The 18,066-nt window shown below is 44.3% G+C and overlaps 1 protein-coding gene across 4 annotated transcripts in view; it reads right to left on the bottom strand.

Moving 5' to 3' along the window:
- The window catches only part of HTT (huntingtin), a 136,482-nt gene that overhangs the window by 65,261 nt on the left and 53,155 nt on the right, over positions 1–18,066 (bottom strand). For all 4 annotated transcript variants that reach the window (XM_061191891.1, XM_061191894.1, XM_061191893.1 and 1 more), the window contains 12 exons: positions 17,247–17,405; positions 17,051–17,148; positions 15,858–15,997; positions 14,770–14,833; positions 14,409–14,509; positions 11,894–12,040; positions 10,741–10,861; positions 9,068–9,144; positions 7,906–8,057; positions 6,623–6,825; positions 4,005–4,131; positions 2,317–2,444 (listed from right to left, as the gene is read on the bottom strand). In XM_061191891.1, the coding sequence (XP_061047874.1) occupies positions 2,317–2,444; positions 4,005–4,131; positions 6,623–6,825; positions 7,906–8,057; positions 9,068–9,144; positions 10,741–10,861; positions 11,894–12,040; positions 14,409–14,509; positions 14,770–14,833; positions 15,858–15,997; positions 17,051–17,148; positions 17,247–17,405 (1,517 nt within the window). The remainder of the gene's footprint in view (positions 1–2,316; positions 2,445–4,004; positions 4,132–6,622; positions 6,826–7,905; positions 8,058–9,067; positions 9,145–10,740; positions 10,862–11,893; positions 12,041–14,408; positions 14,510–14,769; positions 14,834–15,857; positions 15,998–17,050; positions 17,149–17,246; positions 17,406–18,066) is intronic.

Here is an 18,066-nt window from a genome sequence, read left to right as displayed (position 1 = left end):
TATTCACAACAGGCCAAGGAAGGAAGGAAAAATCCAGGAGCGAGACCCCCAAAGACCCAGGGAAAGCAGGAGGGCAGGGGTTCACCTCCAGCAGGCACGGGACGTTGAGTGGGCGGTCGGGGAGAGAGCAGGGAAGGCCTTTCCTGAATAGCGAACAGATGTGAGAACTGGGACCAAAGGGCTCTGAGGAGAGCTGAAGAAGGACGTGGAGACTGGGAAATAGAGCAGGGGGGAGCCCAAGGGCCAAGCAAACAATGGAGAGCGGGAGAGCCGGACACCCAGTGGGGCAGCGGAGGAGGTGAGGAGGCGGTGATGAAAGGTCTCAGGACACGCCAGCCGCTCCAAACACACACACAGAGTCTGCGCACAGCAACTCAACCAGGAGGCAGGACTCTGAAACTCCAGGGAGGCCAGAAGTAAAGGGGTCCACCTTGGAGTCCAGGGCATTCAGGAAGGGAGACGATGAAGAGGGAGGAGAGGATGGAGGGATGCTGCGGAGAACATGGGCGGGGGGTCCCCCAGAACTGAAGATGACGTACGCTGAAAACAGGTGGAAAGGTAACATCTTCTCTGTGTGGGATTTTAAACATACCCTCCTGTACTTTAGAGCTTGACATGAGAAACATCCGGCTAAAGAGAGCCTCCAAATCTTTTATCTTTAAAAATTATCTATATCCTTCAGAAAACAAACCAGATAAAGTTTGTAAATGGTTTTAAAAAAATTGAGATGTATCTATTAGTAATAAAAAAAAGGATGACTATGGGTCACATTTATGAAAAAACGTGCAAGATCTATGTGAAATATCTTTTAAAATTACTTTTTAAATTCTTTAAATTTCCTGTGCTTCTGAGGCACATACAGGAAGTTTCCAATACGCAAAAAAGCATCTCACACTCTGGACAGGCAGGCTTAACATCTAAGATATCAATTCTCCCCAAGTTAATCTACAGATTTAACACAATCCCAAGGGAAAAACTCTCAACTTCCTTCGGAATTAGATAAGCTTATTCTCATGTTCATATGCAAAAATAAATAAGAATATCCAGGGAAATTCTAAAGTAAAATGGGGTAACTGATCTCCTCAAAAATATATTATGAAGCTACAATAATCAGGAAGTGTGCTTCTAATGGATGAACAGATGGACAGACTGATATAATAAAGTAGTAAATGGAAATATAGAACTATGAGAATTTAGTATGTGATACAGGTAGTATTTCAAACCCATTAGTGCCAGAAAATGGACTATTTGGGAAACTGTAGGGGCAACTGGTTAGGTAGCTGGAAAAAAAAACTGTTAGATGCATACTTCATATCTAACAAATTGCAGACAGAATAGTCTAAACACAAAAAACTGAATGGAAGAAAAAAAGGAAAAGCCCTAAATGAAACCGTGGGAGATTTTCCTTAATAATCTTAGAATAAGGGGAGTTCCCTGGTGGCCTACTGGTTAGGATTCTGGGCTTTCACTGCTGTGGCCAGGATTCAATCCCTCGTCAGGGAACTGAGATCCCGCAAGCCATGCGGCACAGCCAAAAAAATAAATAAATAAAATATAATAATCATCATCATCTCAGAATGAGAAAGTCCTAAGTAAGAAACATACCTGTGCAAGAGAAACAACAGAGCAGACTGCTAAACTTCCAGAAAGCTGCTTGCAAGGTTGGCCCTCGGGGGTGCCTGGGAACCCAGCCAGTAAACAGTTCCCTAGACTGACGTCAGACTCGCCCCGAGCACACGGGTGGCTCACTGTGCCTGGACTGCCTTAGCAAACAATGTGTTCATGCTGGACCCCTGCTCTCCTCTGCGAGTGTGAATTTTGGTTTGTGAAGGCAGAGGGAGCCTCTGTAACCAGCACACGGCTGCACTTTAGTTGAGGGCGGGGGTGGGTGGGGTCCTCCGAGTGGCCCTCATGGGGGGCAGAGGTTGCTCCAGACTCCGCCGGCATCCTTCCCCTAGGGGCTGGCTGTGTGTCCTCCCCGCCCTGCCGTGAGGAGCCCTCGCTGTGAGTACAACCACATGCTCAGTCCCACAAGACCTTCTAGCGGATCTCTGAAAGTGGGCGATCTTGGGACACCCAGACACGGCATCAGTAAATCATAAAGACATCTCTTTTCCAATGAAAATCCTAAACTTTTGTATGATGGAAGCTACCGTAAACAAAGCTGAAAGACAAAGTTGAAAAAGCTAATTGTAACTCATACCCCAAAGGCCTAACTTACTTATATGTGTATGTCTATAAGCTACAATCTTAAGAAAAACATCGACAATCCTCTGAAGTGTGTGAATGAGTGCATTTTTACAAAAGAAGCAGTACCTTGTAGTTTGCGTGTGTAGCTTTCAGGACATCGTGCAATTTAAGGTAAGAAGGAAGGTGACAGAAACTCCCCAGTGACGAGGACTTGGTTGCTGCAACAGGCCCTGAGGTTTCAGACGGTCGAGAGGCTTTAAACACACCACACAAAATAAACTTTTAGATCAAAAGTAAACACACGCCAAGTTTAAAAGAGATTGCTAGTAATAATTATTTTTATAGTATTCTAGTAGGATAAAATTCAAATTTTTCCTGACTTTTTGATTAATTAGCAATAACAAGAAATTGACTAATGGACATAAGTAGACTCTAAGTACCGCCGAAAAGATGACAAAATAAAACAGAAAGAAGAAAAAGAAGAAAAGCAGTGTGATGCTATTATGTGTTTGCTTTGGCCTGGCTGCCTGTCTGTGAGTCAGAGGAACAACTGACGTGACCTTCAGTCAATCTCAAAACCTCTTGGAGCACAGGGCTCCCAGGGGCACGACGGGCTTGACCTCTGGTCGACTTAGGTCATGCGCCCTGTAAGCAATCAAACAGGGGTGACGTGAACATGCTCTGAAAACCGTAAGGGTACACACACTATCATTAAGCTGATATTAAATATTAAATGCCAAGCACCGTGTAAGGTTTTAAAGATTTGTGATTTGAGGTCCTTAGTTTATTTAATCCATCAGAAAGATGATCAGTCACATACTGATAACTTTGCATTTATAGAGTTCTGAAGCTTTTTAGCTGGTAAATCTTCCACTGGTATCGCCATCAATACTTAGAAAATAGTTTCTTTTAAAATGCTTAACATAGGGAATTCCCTGGCGGTCCAGTGGTTAGGACTTGATGCTTTCACTGCTGGGGCCTAGGTTCAATCCCTGGTCGGGGAACTTAAGATCCCACAAGCCATGCGGTGCAGCCAAAAAATTAAATAAAGTTTTAAAATTAATAAAATGCTTAACATAAACGCTTTATAAGCAAAATGAACGGGAGAGTCATGTCCGGCCCCGGCACTGTGAGGTGGCATGTGAACGGACTTGGTGGCAGCACAAGCAGACAGGCGTCTGGTCGCCTCTGCTCTGTGCCCACCAAGAGCAGCACGGACCGCATATGTCACAGGCAGAGTCACATGGTCACTCCGGCCCCTTCTGTTCCAAGACTTTCCCCTCCAAGTGTCTGTCAATTTCTCAGGTTCGTCTCACTCAGATGATTTTATCCCCACCTTACTTCTCCCTCAGCCCTTCCACATGTAAAATTTCCATTTCCTATTTCAGAATTCTCCACACATCAGAATCAACAATGTCACCCCACTCTATTCCTAGCTGTCTACACCCCCTCCCTTACTGAAAATCAGTGAGAAGAGGAGAAGGGAGGAGGCACAGCATGGGAAGCACGGGGCGCCGCGCCTTGCTGTGGGCCAGACACCTGCAGGCAGCTGGGACCCCACATTGGCAAGCAACACTCAGACGTGCGTAAGACCAAAATGTGGTCTGTGTACACTCAGTAAGTAATATTCAATACCTGAAACCACACCTGGGGAAACCATTTCTCTGGCTTCACTGCTATGTATTTTATTTCCAAAAACTACCAAGTTGTAATATTAACCTTGACATGAACGTAAGCTTTAGTCCTAAACCACTGTAATACAGACAGGCCCCCCCAAGCCCGTCCCCTCCCCCTCCCCTGCCATGGCCTCACACCTGGACTGGCCTCACCGCCTTTCTTGGGACTCACGGGTACAGACACCTGCTCTCCGGGTTCCTTCTCTTTTCCCTTCCGTCGGATTGGACTCAGAGAAGGCGGGTTTGTTAGAGACGGCAAGGCTGCCTAAAATAGAAAACAAACTGTGAAGGAAGTGTAACCAACACAGAACTGAAAACTATGGTACATGCTTCTACCATTCACCCGTGCAATCCATTTCTCTTCTTTGAATCCACATTTATGGAGCTCAGACTCCATACACGTACCATCCACTTTAGCCCACACAACAATTGCACGTGGTGGGAACTGACCAGCACTTCCTAATGGGAGCACCATGAACGCTCAGAGACGGAGGAGCCCTCAGGCAGTCAGGCGGGGTCTCAGGAGGCCCCCGGAGCCCCGGCATGCCACCTCCAATAGCAAGCAATGGGGCTCTCTCTGGGAGCCAGGGCGTGAAACAGGGTACAAAGCAATGCTCTGAACTCCGTTTTCAAATGAGGAAATAGGCTCAGCGATGATGAAGTGACTTATTCAAGGTCACAGCTAACAAGCAGCAGAGGTAGGCGGCAACAAACCCAGACCCTCCACAAAGCCCATACTCTGCATACACAGGACAGAGTACAGAACGCCCCAGCCCCACACGGCAGGAGGCAGTGGCGTGGGCGCCTCAGCTCTGCTGCTCACCCCCTCCGCGATCTGAGAGAGGCCACCCTACACCTTGGAGCCTTGTCTGCACAAAGGACACAATGGCTAACAGGGAAGGGCTAGGGAGAACGGGAAAGAAGCTGCTGCACCTGGAAAACACGCTATGTGAAAGGAGCCAGTCACGAAGGACACCAGCTGTGTAGCTGCACTGACACGAAATGTCCAGAACAGGCAGATCTACAGAAACAGAAAGTAGCTTAGTGGTTGCCTGGAGCTGGGGGGTATGGGAGGGCTGGGGGGTGACAGCCAAATGGTACAGCGTTCTTTTTGGGTTCTAAAATGGATTGTAGTGACGGCCAAATAACTCTGGGTGTACTAAAACAGAGTCATACACTTTAAATGGGTGAGGGCATGGTATGTGAATTGCACTGTAAATGTATGATATGTTAATAATGTTGTTTCAGCGAGGCCACTGCAGTGGTGCAAATGAGATACTACATCAGCTTGGACCAGAACAGCGGCAGTGAGCATAGAGAAAAGTGTGTATATGTGTGTGCACCTACATGTGCATGTATGTACATATGTAAATGTACATGCATGTATGCATATACATATATGGGCTTTCTGCAAGATACTTAGGAGAGAAAACACAGAATTTGGTGAGCAAGATGAAAAGTTGTGATGACTCCCATTTTCTAGCTTGAAAAATATGGAGTGAGAGACGGGGAGAAGCACCAGCTGGGGAGGAGACCAAGAAGTCCAGATTTAGACCGAATGAGATTTCTATGGATCGCCCAAGTAGAGGTGACCCGTGGCAGCTGGCCACACTGGACTCCGAAGACAGGTCTGGGGTCTCCCCTGCTTAGATACTGAAGACCTGAGAGTAGACCTGACTGCACTGAGCTGCCCGGTCCCACGCTGGAGCCACGATCTACATGCGGCTACTTAAATTTAAATTTAATGACAATTAAACAAAATTAGAAGTTCAGTTCCTCAGTTGCCCTGGCCACATTTCACGTGCTCGGTTGCCACATGTGGTTGGTGGCTACTGTCCCGGCTGGTGTAGATGGAACATTTCCATCCTTACAGAGAGCTGTACTGGACAGCCCTGGCCCAGAGAATATGGAGTGGGGCCGACTGAGAACAGAGCCCTGGAAAGCACGAATGGTGGGAAGAAGACTAAACTAGGAAAGTGCCCAGGCAGTAGAAGGGGGTCAGAGAATCCGGAAGCCGACCAGAGAGAACGTCTCAGTACAGGAGAGGTGGTCCTGGGAGATGCAGAGGGGAGGTGAGACAGGGTCTGCGAAGTACCCACGAGAGTCAAAGGCGGGTCTTGGCAGGGAGCGTGGCTATGGGGAGCTGGCAGAAATCAGGCCAGCAGGGGTTAAAGAATCAACAGCCGATGCAGTGGACTGAGTCCAGGGCCCGAGAGGTTTTGCAAAGAAGGCCAGTGTCAGAGAAGCAGTACATTAATTCAGGGGTTAAGCTGGGAGAAAGGACTTGAGAGAAGCTTGTAGCGGCAGGGGGACCGAATGGCAGCTAGAGGAGAACCTGAGCTGTCAAGGTGGAAGAGACAGGAGAGACAGTGAACCATCACATACAATTACAAGTGAACTGATCCATCTTAAATTCATTGTGTGAATAGTTTTCACTGAACTGTACTTCAAAGAAAAGCAAAACATTTCGGGAGAGACCAACTTCAATGCTGAGCTTTCTTGGCCAACGCTGAAAGCCCAAGAATAAAGCCAGGTATTTCCCTCTCAGAGGTGATAGTAAATGACAGACGATACCAAACGGGCTATAAATTGGATGAGCACATCTAGGTGTTAAATCTAGTGTCACGATATGAGCAATTTTGTTTATTTAAAGCAAAAGAGGATAAGGAAGGGACAGATGAGTAAACAGAGGCATGCCTGGAAGCCCACGGAGCCATCTGGACCAGCTGAAAACAGCTGCCCAAGCAAGGAGTTACCTTTATTGCTGGTCCAGGAGCCACATCATCCAGGACGTGTGCACAGATGTTGACCACCTTCAGCAGGTGGGAGAAGAGCTGCTCCACCATGGGCACCAGGGTCCGGTCACCCAGAGCCGGCCACACCTCTTCCTGCTTGGTGGCTGCAGGGCTGGCCTCTTCTTCGGAGGCCCACGAACTCCTCAGAGATCTGGGGGCACTGGCTGTGATATGGGCACACACGTTACCTCCCCAGCTCCACAGCGTGGGGCCAAGACATAAGTCCTTCAGACCCATCTGCGTCGAGAGTCTGCTGGACACCTCCACCTGGGGGCCCACTGATGCCTCAGGTTCCACAGGAAACCGACATCTCCCCCCGAATCTGTGTCCCCAACCTCCACGAAGGCCGCCATCACATACCCACCCAGGATGTGACAGTCCCCCTCCTGATCTTTCCAACTGAAGTTCAACTGGTGATCCAGACGTGCTGACTCTGCCCCCTTCACTCTCTTTTAATGGGCCTCTTCCCACACAACCCACAGCCATTATCTTGCTCAGACTCTCTTGATCTTGCCTTAAGTACGGGCTTCCCTAACTTCTCCTCCAATCCACATTCACGTCAGCCGAGTGATACTAACCAGATTGTTAGTCCCTTTCATGAGGCTCTTCGATGACCTCCCAGAACAAACAGACTAAGTCCTCATTAACGGAGACGGATCCCTCACCAGCCACATTCTCCATCCTCGTCCTCGCCCTCACACGATATCCAAAATTACTCAGTTCTCAAATGTCACACAATTTTTCACGTCTCCATGCCTTCACATGTGCTGTGCCCTGTCTGGTGTTCCCTCTCCTGCCAGCCCATAAATCTTGTTTCCTGTCCTAATCCCCAACAGAGAGTGATTACAGCCACTCTGTGCGGCCACTGAACTTTTGTTGACGTGTGTCGCTACAAACCTACATTCAACTTGAGAACGGAGCCCACACACCATACTTTCTCATGGCCCCCGTGCCCGAGACAGTACCTGCACACGGTGCCCGCTAAAATGAAATTAGAAATGAGTTTACCTATAGCTAACTGAGGGGCTAGATTGGGAAAGGGCTGCTTTAAAATACTCGGCACAGGATAGCTGCCTGCAGTACACATTTAGGCCTGTCGGTAATGTCTGAAATTCTGACTAAAGGAACAAGCCATCCCTGGCAATGACCTCAATACTTTTCCTCCATACGCTCACTGCCGCCACCCCCCAAAGGAAATCAAAAGTTAAAGACCTAGAATCCCTCTTTCAACTCAGTACCAATACCTGCAAGCAAGTTCCCGGCTAAAATCAAAGCATCTTGATGGGCTGAGAGATCCAGTGGGAACCAGGCTGATGAAAGCAGGGTCAGGATCATCGTGACCATGCCCACAGTACAGCTCTTTCTAGACTCATCAGAGGCGCTCAGTGGGGGCACTCTGAAAGCAGACATTTGCAAGATCGAATTACAGAAAAATTTTAAGATAACAGCCTTGCTTTCTCCTATGAACCAAAAGGAAGGCACATCACTGTTCATTTCATGCCAGCTCATAAAGCGATTTTACTACTGTGAACTAGCATCTTTCCTGGAACCAGAGTCCCATGAAAGTCATCGAGAAAGGAAATCAGGTAGCAGATGTGACTGGAAGTATTGGAACTGGTTACTCTGATAACTTTTAACTCTCTTTCGACTCTGACTTAGCACGTTTACCCCAACACCAGAGTTGCTCTGAAGTCAGGTCTAATGCTGAATGTACGACACAGGAAAGCCATCACCCGGGACCAGAGAATGCACCCACTTCAAGCAAAGTTAGTTGGCCGTACGCTGACACACACAAGAAATCTGCAGATTTCCTTCCAAATGTGACGGTGAGTTACTAAATTTGTCTCAGTTATCAGTATACATAACAAAAGCTTACTCCTTAATGCTGTAGAAAACTCAGAATTATTTCACAGATGCTATGAGGGCCATCTACCAGAAGAAAATCATTTTTAAATGAGAACCGCTAATATAATAGTTCCTAAATTACTCTTGTAATTGATTACGATTTTGCACGGTAGCTCACATTTGATTTCAAACGAAAAATGTTTCTAAATTTTTAATACATAGTGAATAATTTTGGAGAGAATCAAGCCAATTAGAAAAGTCTTCTGCCAGCATATGCAAATTCCCTTAAATTAACCTGCAAATCATACCCTCAGACCCTCCAAAATGCTTAAGAGTGAGCATCTGACATCCATTAGAATTACAAGTAATTCAGTATTTCCCAATAGCTCCTTCTCTAGCTTCCCACACGACTAACAGGGCAGAAGCAAATATTCCAATGGGTATTTTTCCAAAAGGTGAAACTGTTAAGGTGAGACTTAAAAAGAAAGAAAGAAAGGGATCCGTATAACTATGTTTGTATCACATAATTGTACACAGCCGTGCGCTGAGGAAAATACATACCCACAATGCCAACCTAAACTCCAAATGCAAACTGGAAAGGCAGTTGAAAGAAGACACAGAGCTTCACAGCATCCAAACTAAAGAAGAAAGGAATGAGAAAATCACACTCAAACACCAAAAAAGTTTATTAAATGGAACCTCCTTTTTCCCTTTATAAAGAGTATGAACAATGAAAACAAAATTGGGATCTGTATCTAACGATAAGACATCTGTCCTCCCATGATACAGGTTCATACCTTAGAAGATACAGCTGGACAACTGAGATACAGGTTTAAGGAGGGTCGATTATATCCCAGTGAGGAGAGGCCCGGAGTGATGCACCTCCTCTGCCTTGAACTTTAATCATCCTGTGCTCCCCGCCCCCACCTGGAATGCCCTTCCTACCCCACCCCACCCCACCCCATCTGCTCCAGCACTCGAGCTAATTAATGTCCATCTTCCTAACCAGACTGAAAGAACCACAAGGGCAGGGATCTTCTTTGTTTTTACATCCCAAGCCTAGAACAGTGTCTGACATATGCAGGCCACAATAAATACAAATAATGTTTATAATATTTTGAACAAATCAAGGGAAGACCAAACCGCAGACAGCCCAAACAATATTTAAGTTTGAAAGGCATTTATATACTTATCAAGATAGTCTAATCATAATTGTCTGAGTTTTCACAACATGAAGGCATTCCTTCTGTCACATAAAATAAATGACAAGATTTAACCTGGTAATCAGCAAATTGGCACTACTTTCGTATAACGTTCTTTTTTTCTGATTACGGAAGTTAGACTTGTTCATTTTAGAAAATTTGTGAATATCTTAAAAAGCATAATCATTCATAATCCTAAAATTTATTTTGGAAATTTTCTGCCAATCATTTTCTTGAGTATGTAAGAAATGTGTTTAATGTGAACATTATTTTTCATAAGCAAGACCTGTCTGTGCACAAGCATACACAGTTTTGTACTGTGCCTTTTTTCACTCATTATAATCCAGATGATCACTCTACAGACTGTTAAAAATCCTCCAAAGCATCATGTTAATAAGTGCATAATAAGCATATCACCATCTACACAGAATTTAGTTATAATCAGAATTTAATCAGTTTTGGACTCTTGGACATTATGGTTCTTTTACAATTTCAGCATCACAAATAATGATACAGATAATCACATTACACAAAAATCTTTGTTGGCATTTCTGATTTTTTTCCGCTTCGTATATATTATAAAGTCACTGAGTCAATTATTCTAGAGATATTTTAAACTTCTGATATACTACCAATTCAGATTATGGTAGTTTTTCTTTTCTTTGTTATGTCTTCCTAGACTGGCTGATTGATTGATTGATTTTAATTTTTTGGCCGCGATGCGCGGCTTGTGGGATCTCAGTTCCCAGCCAGGGACTGAACCCAGGCCCGCGGCAGTGAAAGCGCCGATTCCTAACCACCGGACCGCTGGGGAGTTCCCCTGGCTGAATTTTTTTACAATGAACATATTTAATGTTCAGAAAAAAAAAAAGTTGTTTCCATTCCCATTGGAATAAACCCAGGTTTTATTCACAGAAGCACAATTTCTTAGTAAGCCGCACATATAAGAGTTCTAATACAAGCATCCTACCGTTAAGAATTGACCAAACTACTGAAAAGCAACCTCATTAAGACCAACCAAAAGAGTCTTACTGTGAGCGCCCTCGTGGTTGATGTGATTAGCTCATGAGAAACTGCTGCAATGACTCTCGAAAGGTTATTTTCCATAGTGACGTCTGTTATGCTTGGTAGTAGGTTATAGCCTCTATATATTCTAATGAGAAAGAGACGTGGAGACTTATAATCTACCACTGAAGCTTATGACATTTTCAAAATTCAAATGGCATTTAAAATTTTAAGATTAAAGGCTACAAGAGGTTAAAGCAGTCTTGACTTTTAAGTTAAAGAAAGACTGGGAATAAATGTGGTCATTATTCTAGGAAAATGGCTGAAATCACCCCTCTCCTCCTCCAATTCCCAACCCCACAGCACTGGAGCAATGCTCTCTTCAACACAGCCTTGCCTGCAATCTCTCTACGTGTCCAAAGCTGCCCATTTTTCAAGCTTTAAGTTAAAAGAAATCCTTCATGAATCTACTCCTGATTCTGGACAAAAGAAAGTCCTTTCCCACTATAGGACTGCCACTTTTCCATACTCCATTCACGGCACGTGTCAATTTCAATCCCTCCTTGTAGTTACGTACAAATTCTAATTCCCCAACTATATAAATGAAGCCCAGGCAGGATTAGCATTGATTCACTTTTGTTTCCCTCAGTGTCCTGTCCTCAACAATAAAAAACATAGTCTATGTTAGTCTTCTAGTCTAAAAGACATAGAAAACAATGGGCTGTGTACAACCATTTGAAATTGTATTTAAAAGACTCTCACAAAAAAATGTGAATAATAATAATTGCACATCACTGAACTAGTGATAACCCTAAATAACACTGACACTCTTTTTAACAGCCTGCTCACCTAAACATTAATGTCATGACATAACTATACTCTTCACAGGTAACACAAATAAAGTGAAAATTTTAAGGACAAGTTTTTAGAGAAGACATAGCATTAGAGTCCTAGAGAAAAATACAGCTGTCGGTATGTGGCTCATAACAAACAGATCATACGATTTACGATGTCACTGCTGTGTGGCTGCAGCAGAGCTTAAATAAAGAGGCGGGGTGGTAGACCCTGAAAAAGAGAAGCGCCCCATCAAGGGAGGAACGCCTATTCCAAGCGTTTTCTCCAGAAAACACGAGGCTTTAGAGTGAGCCCAGGGCACGCTTTCCTTGGCTAGCAGGGGTACCTGGTTATGGTGCTGGCGGAGAAGTGAGATGGAGGCTGCGCCTCGTGCATGAGAGGCTTCAGGTGAACGCTGCTTTGACCTCTCGCCATGGCCACAACTGCGTCAGCCTGTCCTTGGTCGCACTTATAAAACAGCTTCGGGACAAGCCTGACATAAAAGCAAGGTTTATTTCCCTTAGAAAGTACCTGAAACCACCTGTGATCCCCTCCCTCCGGCTACCCACAGACACTTCCTTCGTCAGGGGAATTAGAGCAGAGGCTCCGATCGCAGGGCCACTCCCCCACACACCCGCTCTGAAAAGACCAGGCGCTGGACTCTCTTCCTGTCTGTCATACAGTTACATACATCTCTCTACACATAATTAAATGCTTTGATTTAAAAAACCTTGAAAGTTCTCTTTCTAACCATCTTGATGGGCATCAACAAGTGCGTGAAGCCACGGCGCACAGGAAGCACTGAGTACAGGGCAGATCCGAATGCCAGCGGCTGTCCCTTACCCACTTCTGCAATTTTGTCTGCAAAACCGTCCCACACACTCCCAGGTGCAGAGCGCCAGCTGAGGTCCCTCACAAATCCAAAGTGAACTCAGAGGCAGAATGCAGGGGGCACATGGGCTCCTCCCTGCAATCAGCACTCGGCACACACCCTGTGTAAGCACTCACACACCTACAGACGGGCCCATGACTTTTAGAAACAGTCAACTGTTTTATCACATTAGTTTGCAAACCCAGTGTCTTTAGTTAAAGTCTCTTTCCTCCATGAAGACCTGGTCATAAGTATAATTTTTTCCTAAGGTTTAATAAATTACTATCATTCACAGAAAATGGTAAAGATCCAAGATCTTTAATCAAGTAAGTTATATAAATCCAGTTAAATCCATGAAAAGGTACACCTCACAAGTAATCAAAGAAATGCAAATGACCACATTGAAAACCAAAAGAATATCCACCGAAATGTAATTGGTTTTCTTTGAGTAGTTTGATTACAAAGATTTTTATCTCCTTCTTTACATTTTTCCTAAATTTTGTTCAGTATACATGTATTACTTTTAAAACAAGATAAAAGTTATTTTAATAAGAAATACCAATGACTGCCTGAACAACTGACACATATTTAACTTCTTTTGAAATACTGTTTTGGTGAGAAGAATCAGGCACAATCATATTCTGGGAGTGGGAGCATAAACTGATCTGTTTCTGGAGAGAAATTTCACAATAAGTACCAAAACCATAAAAATCCACTGCTAGGTAACCACCCATGAGAAATGAAAAGCAGGATTCATAGTAGTCAAAAAGTGAAAATAGTAATACCACCTGGTGAATGTATAAATAAAATAGAGTATTATCTATGTAACAGAATACTATTCAACAATGAAAGGAACAAACACACCACGTAGCATGGATGAATCTCAAAAACTAAGCAAAAGAAGCCAGACACAAAAGTCCCATCTATTTATTATGTGATCTCATTTATATAAAACGTGTAGAATAGGCAAATCTCTAAAGTCAGGAAGCAGATTAGCGGTTGCCTGTGGCCAGGTGGGAATTGGGAATTATTGCAAATGGGCACAAAAGATCTTTTTGAGATGATAGAAATGTTCTAAAATTGGATTGTGGTGAAGGTTGCACAACTCTGTAAATTTACCAAAAATAATTTAATTGTACACTTAAAATGAGTAAATTTTAAGAGATATAAAATTATATACCTCAATAAAGCTACTAGGAAAAAAAATCAAAAAGCTTGCTTGGCCTAGTAACTCAACTTCCAGGAATTAATTCTAAGAAAAAAACTTACACATAAACATTTATGTATAACAATAGTCACTGAACCATTATTCATTATTTAAATCAATAAAAATTTAATATCCAACCAAATAATATTTATATAAAAATTTATCACAACTACATAGTGAAAAAGCGGCCACTAACTAAAAAAAATTTTAAACAATATCTACAGGCTTTATTTATCTCACACTATATGAAATGTCATGCACTTCAGTACGGAAATATGAATATATTTGAATAGACGGTGCCGCCCCAGACAACAATGACAGTTAAAATTTCTTTTTTAGAAGAGTATTTCCAACAGGAAGATGCTAATAATACATTATGTGGAAATTATCATATAACAGAACTGCATGTACATTTTGTCCCAATTTTGAAAAAGAAACTTGTACACAGGATATACAGGAAAAAATGTTAACAGTGGTTATCTCCAATGGTAGAACTGAAGGTGACTTTTTCCAGTGCTAGTCTCCATATTTCAAAATTCTGGCCATGAAAGTGCATTACTTTTATAATATGAAGCTAGTACTTTGTTGTTTAAATTTTCATTTTAGACCCTTAAGGTAGTGAAAAATATCTTTTTTGATAGTTTAAGAGTAGCTGACAGTGAGCTCAAAAGATTTAGGAATACTGCTCCACGTCCTCTGAATTTTCCCCCCTCTTCCCATTCTCATATATCATTTAGTACTTTAACCAAGAAAGTGAAAAGAGATAAAATACTTGTTAAGTACCTCATTAACGAAGCTGCAGCAACATGGCGCACCCTGGGGTCTTCATCCCCAAGCAAATAGATGACAATGTTATTGAGCACTCGTTCTTGCAGTTTTAAAAGCTTTGGAAAGAAGGATAATAAAAACGGATATAATCTCTGTATTTAACTAAGTTTTAGGTCAGATATTTTGGAAAGCCAGTGAGGAAGAACTCAACATCACTAGTCCTAAAGTCACGCATACAATCACAACTTTCATGATGTCAGTAAATACTTCATGTGAAATAAATCTGGGACAGAATGCATTCCAAGACATTCTACTCCACTAGGAAAGTGCGCTTCCTGGAAGTTAAATCACAGCCTCACAAAAATGAAGGGCTTACCCCTGTATAATGATGGGCCCTTCTGTGTAGGTTTTCTGCTTTTGCCTCCAAAAAGCTCACCAACCTAACACAAAAGAACATATTTCACAATGAAACAATTTAGTTACCGAACAAACACCCGCTGATGGCCTGCACGACTGACAGAGCAAGGAAGACGGCCGGTTCCAGCACATTAACCAAGAGCCAGGGAAGGCTCTGAGGCAGCCTCACTTAAAACAGCAGAAAGACTTCATGTTTTCAAACAAGTAGAATTTACACTGCTCTCCTGACTCCAGACTCAGTCAGACACTACTCAGGAAACTATTTTTCTTCAAAATGAATATAAATAGCTGTTATTTTGAAAGACCCCAAGTGCCCTACAGAATTAGCTCAGACGCCTACCGAAGAAGGCAGGAGGGCAGACTGTGGGGAGGGGGCTGAGACTCTGGCGCCTCCCGAAGACCGGAAGGCCCCCGCCCGCCCCACTCAGGGTCCTGTCTGTGAGACGCAGGTGAAAGCAACCCCGACTTCACAGAGATGTTGTGAGGTTGAGAGAAGGTAACCCACAGAGGGCACCTGGCCCAGCCTGGCACGCAACAAGCACTCTATAAATGGGGGCTTAAAAGCACAATATTCCCGGACAATAAAGGACAATTTCCCGTCTAAAAGAAAGCACAGAGAGAAATCATCTGGAAAGAAAACTTACTCTTAGAAAATGAAAAACTGCAAGGCATCAGAAGTTATTTTTAACTGCAACACAATACAGATCAGCTAAGTTCAGTCCAGTGTTAAGCACACTCGTTTAAACAAGCACAAGTGACACAAGCTTCACTGTTTTAGAAGTTCGAGCTCTTTTATTCACACCATCCAGAACACTTAGATGACTAAGACTACCGGAAAACTCCACTCCTCTGCCTGTACGTAAAAATTCCAAGAAGGGGGCAAAGTCGAGGAGGAGACGGGCAACGGCAGCCGTGCAAACCACTCCGATGTTGACACGGGTCACTTGATAAGCGTCACTACTGGCACCAGGGGACCGGGCCTTCCAACGCCTGTTCAGACTTGGGAGCGGCTGTGGTTCGCTGACCCAACGAGCCCGGCTCACTCACCTGAAGTCGATCTCTGCCACAGTCTCCAGAAGCTCCGTCCTCACCAGCCAGTAGGAGCTGCTCCGCAGGGCCAGCACGTCGGTGAGGAGCTGCAGCCCCCACTCGCTGTAGCTGCTGCTGCAGAGACTCATGACGCAGAGCTGGAAGGCACGGCGGGCGGCAGGTGGGCCTCCGCCGACCCCTCCCACGCCGACCCCTCCCACCGCCCCCGCTCCGTCTTCCTTTAACAGCGACAGGGATGCTGCCCCGTTTCCACATCTCTCAGAAACACTTATCATATACACTCACCTCCGTAAACTCGAGGTGCAAAGTAAATGTGTCCCTTCCACAAAACTGTTTTCTTCCCCCCGTAACTCTGCCTCTATCCTGGCCTCTCCTCCCAGACACCAACCTTGCCACCACCGACCACGTGCCACACCGCCACTGCTAAACCCGAGCTCAGCCGCGGGCCCAGCACCCGAGCCCTTCCTGACTTGACCCTGCCCTTGGCCGCCCGAGCGGACAGGACGGGGCTTCTAAGGCTGCACCCTCCCCCGAGCCCTGAGCACACTCGTGGGCAGTTCCACACACGGCCTGCTGCCTGCTGCCAACCCCCTTCCCTCTGCTCCAGCAAAGACAGTCTGACTGAAACTTGGCAAACAACTGGAACCAAGGAACAATTCTGGCCGGGCCATGAAATTTTAAAAAGGGATGGTATCCCATAAATCTGACAACTGTAGGGTTTTTGTTTTGATTTTTACTGGTTAACTTGGACTGCTGTTGACTAGCCAGTTGTGATTTATGAACCAGCTGATATAAAGTTTCCTACCACATAAAGGACTGGGGCTGTCCCTCGACACAAAAAACAAAGGGGATTAAATAACCCCTATGCCTCACTTTAACTCTACCCATTCTATGGGCCTGAAAGAGTTGTTGTTTTTTTAATTCAACAGGTTTTACAATTAATGTGAGCAAGGTATAGACACCCTTTAGGGAAAGTATACTTCAAACAAATATTCTGAGATTTAAATCAAAGTCTATTAAACCTTAACTGTTGGCAATGTTTTCCTTCTAAGGCTGAGTGGTGGATACACAGATGTTTATTCTTGTTTAGAATGTCTGGAAATATTTAATGTTAAGCTCCAATTTTAACTGTGACACTGGTAAAATTTCCACTAATCAAAGAAATGATTTCCGCAAACGATTATGCTCACCCTCACAGCTGTACAAGCCAACTTGCAAGTAACAGAAGATTCGTCCTTCAAAGTTTTCTGCAGCAGGGGAATGCAGTCCGCCAGAGAAAATGTATTTCCTGACCGGAAGAGCAAGGAACAAACACCTTCATGTGAACCTGAACATGAGAATGCCATCTGGAAGAGACAACACTGAAAACTGAACACTCGACGTTACCTGTCAGAGTTCTGACGGTGCCCATCCAGTCTCCCACGTGGAAGCGGGACCTGCTGAGGATGGAGGACACAAGGGTCCCACAGAGGATAGCCGTGGCTCCTCTGACCTGTGGGTCCCCATGGTCGATGTAGTTCAAGATGTCTGACACGTACTGCTCCTCTGTGGAGAGAGACAGCCGGCCACTGTACAAGTCCCTACCGTCAACTTTCTAACTCAGGGCAAAGGCTGAATTCTCAGGAAAGAAAAAGAGGGCGAGGCAGTGATCCTAATCTAGAAAAGACCTGAATATAATAACCATCAGTGGTAAAAATGTTTCGGGGTTTAAAGATTCTATATTCATCCTTCAACACAATAGATTTTCTGGATTATAATTCCAAGTTGTCAGCCAATAATCAAAATTCCAAAGTTTCATCTCAAAAAATTATTAGAGAACCTCAAACTTGTCCACACTTACCTAATATAAATTCAAAAGCATGGGTTGTCCCCTCGCCCAAGGAAAGACAGAGAGCAGGCGGGAGGATAACTTTAGGAGAGCGAGTCTTCCCACCGTTCACCCATCGTGAGGAGACTGGCCTGCTGCTGCCCCAGCTGGTCTCGGTGCCCACTGGCTCTGAGTGTGAACACCTGGCCTGGGTGGTGTGGCCCAAAGCAATTTTGATTATATACAATTTGTGTTTTTGGTATAAATCTAATTCATATGCAAATCAGCTCTGACGGTCCCAGATTTCTATCGCTTTGTTGTATGTGTTTCAACTAAACACTGCATCTATAGGGGGTCTGGGAAGCTAAAAACATGACTATTTATGTGTTTTATGGAGAA

This window comes from Eubalaena glacialis, chromosome 5 (genome assembly GCF_028564815.1).
Source record: "Eubalaena glacialis isolate mEubGla1 chromosome 5, mEubGla1.1.hap2.+ XY, whole genome shotgun sequence".
In the NCBI taxonomy this organism is placed as follows: Eukaryota; Metazoa; Chordata; class Mammalia; order Artiodactyla; family Balaenidae; genus Eubalaena; species Eubalaena glacialis.
This window is presented reverse-complemented; position numbering and strand designations above follow the sequence as displayed.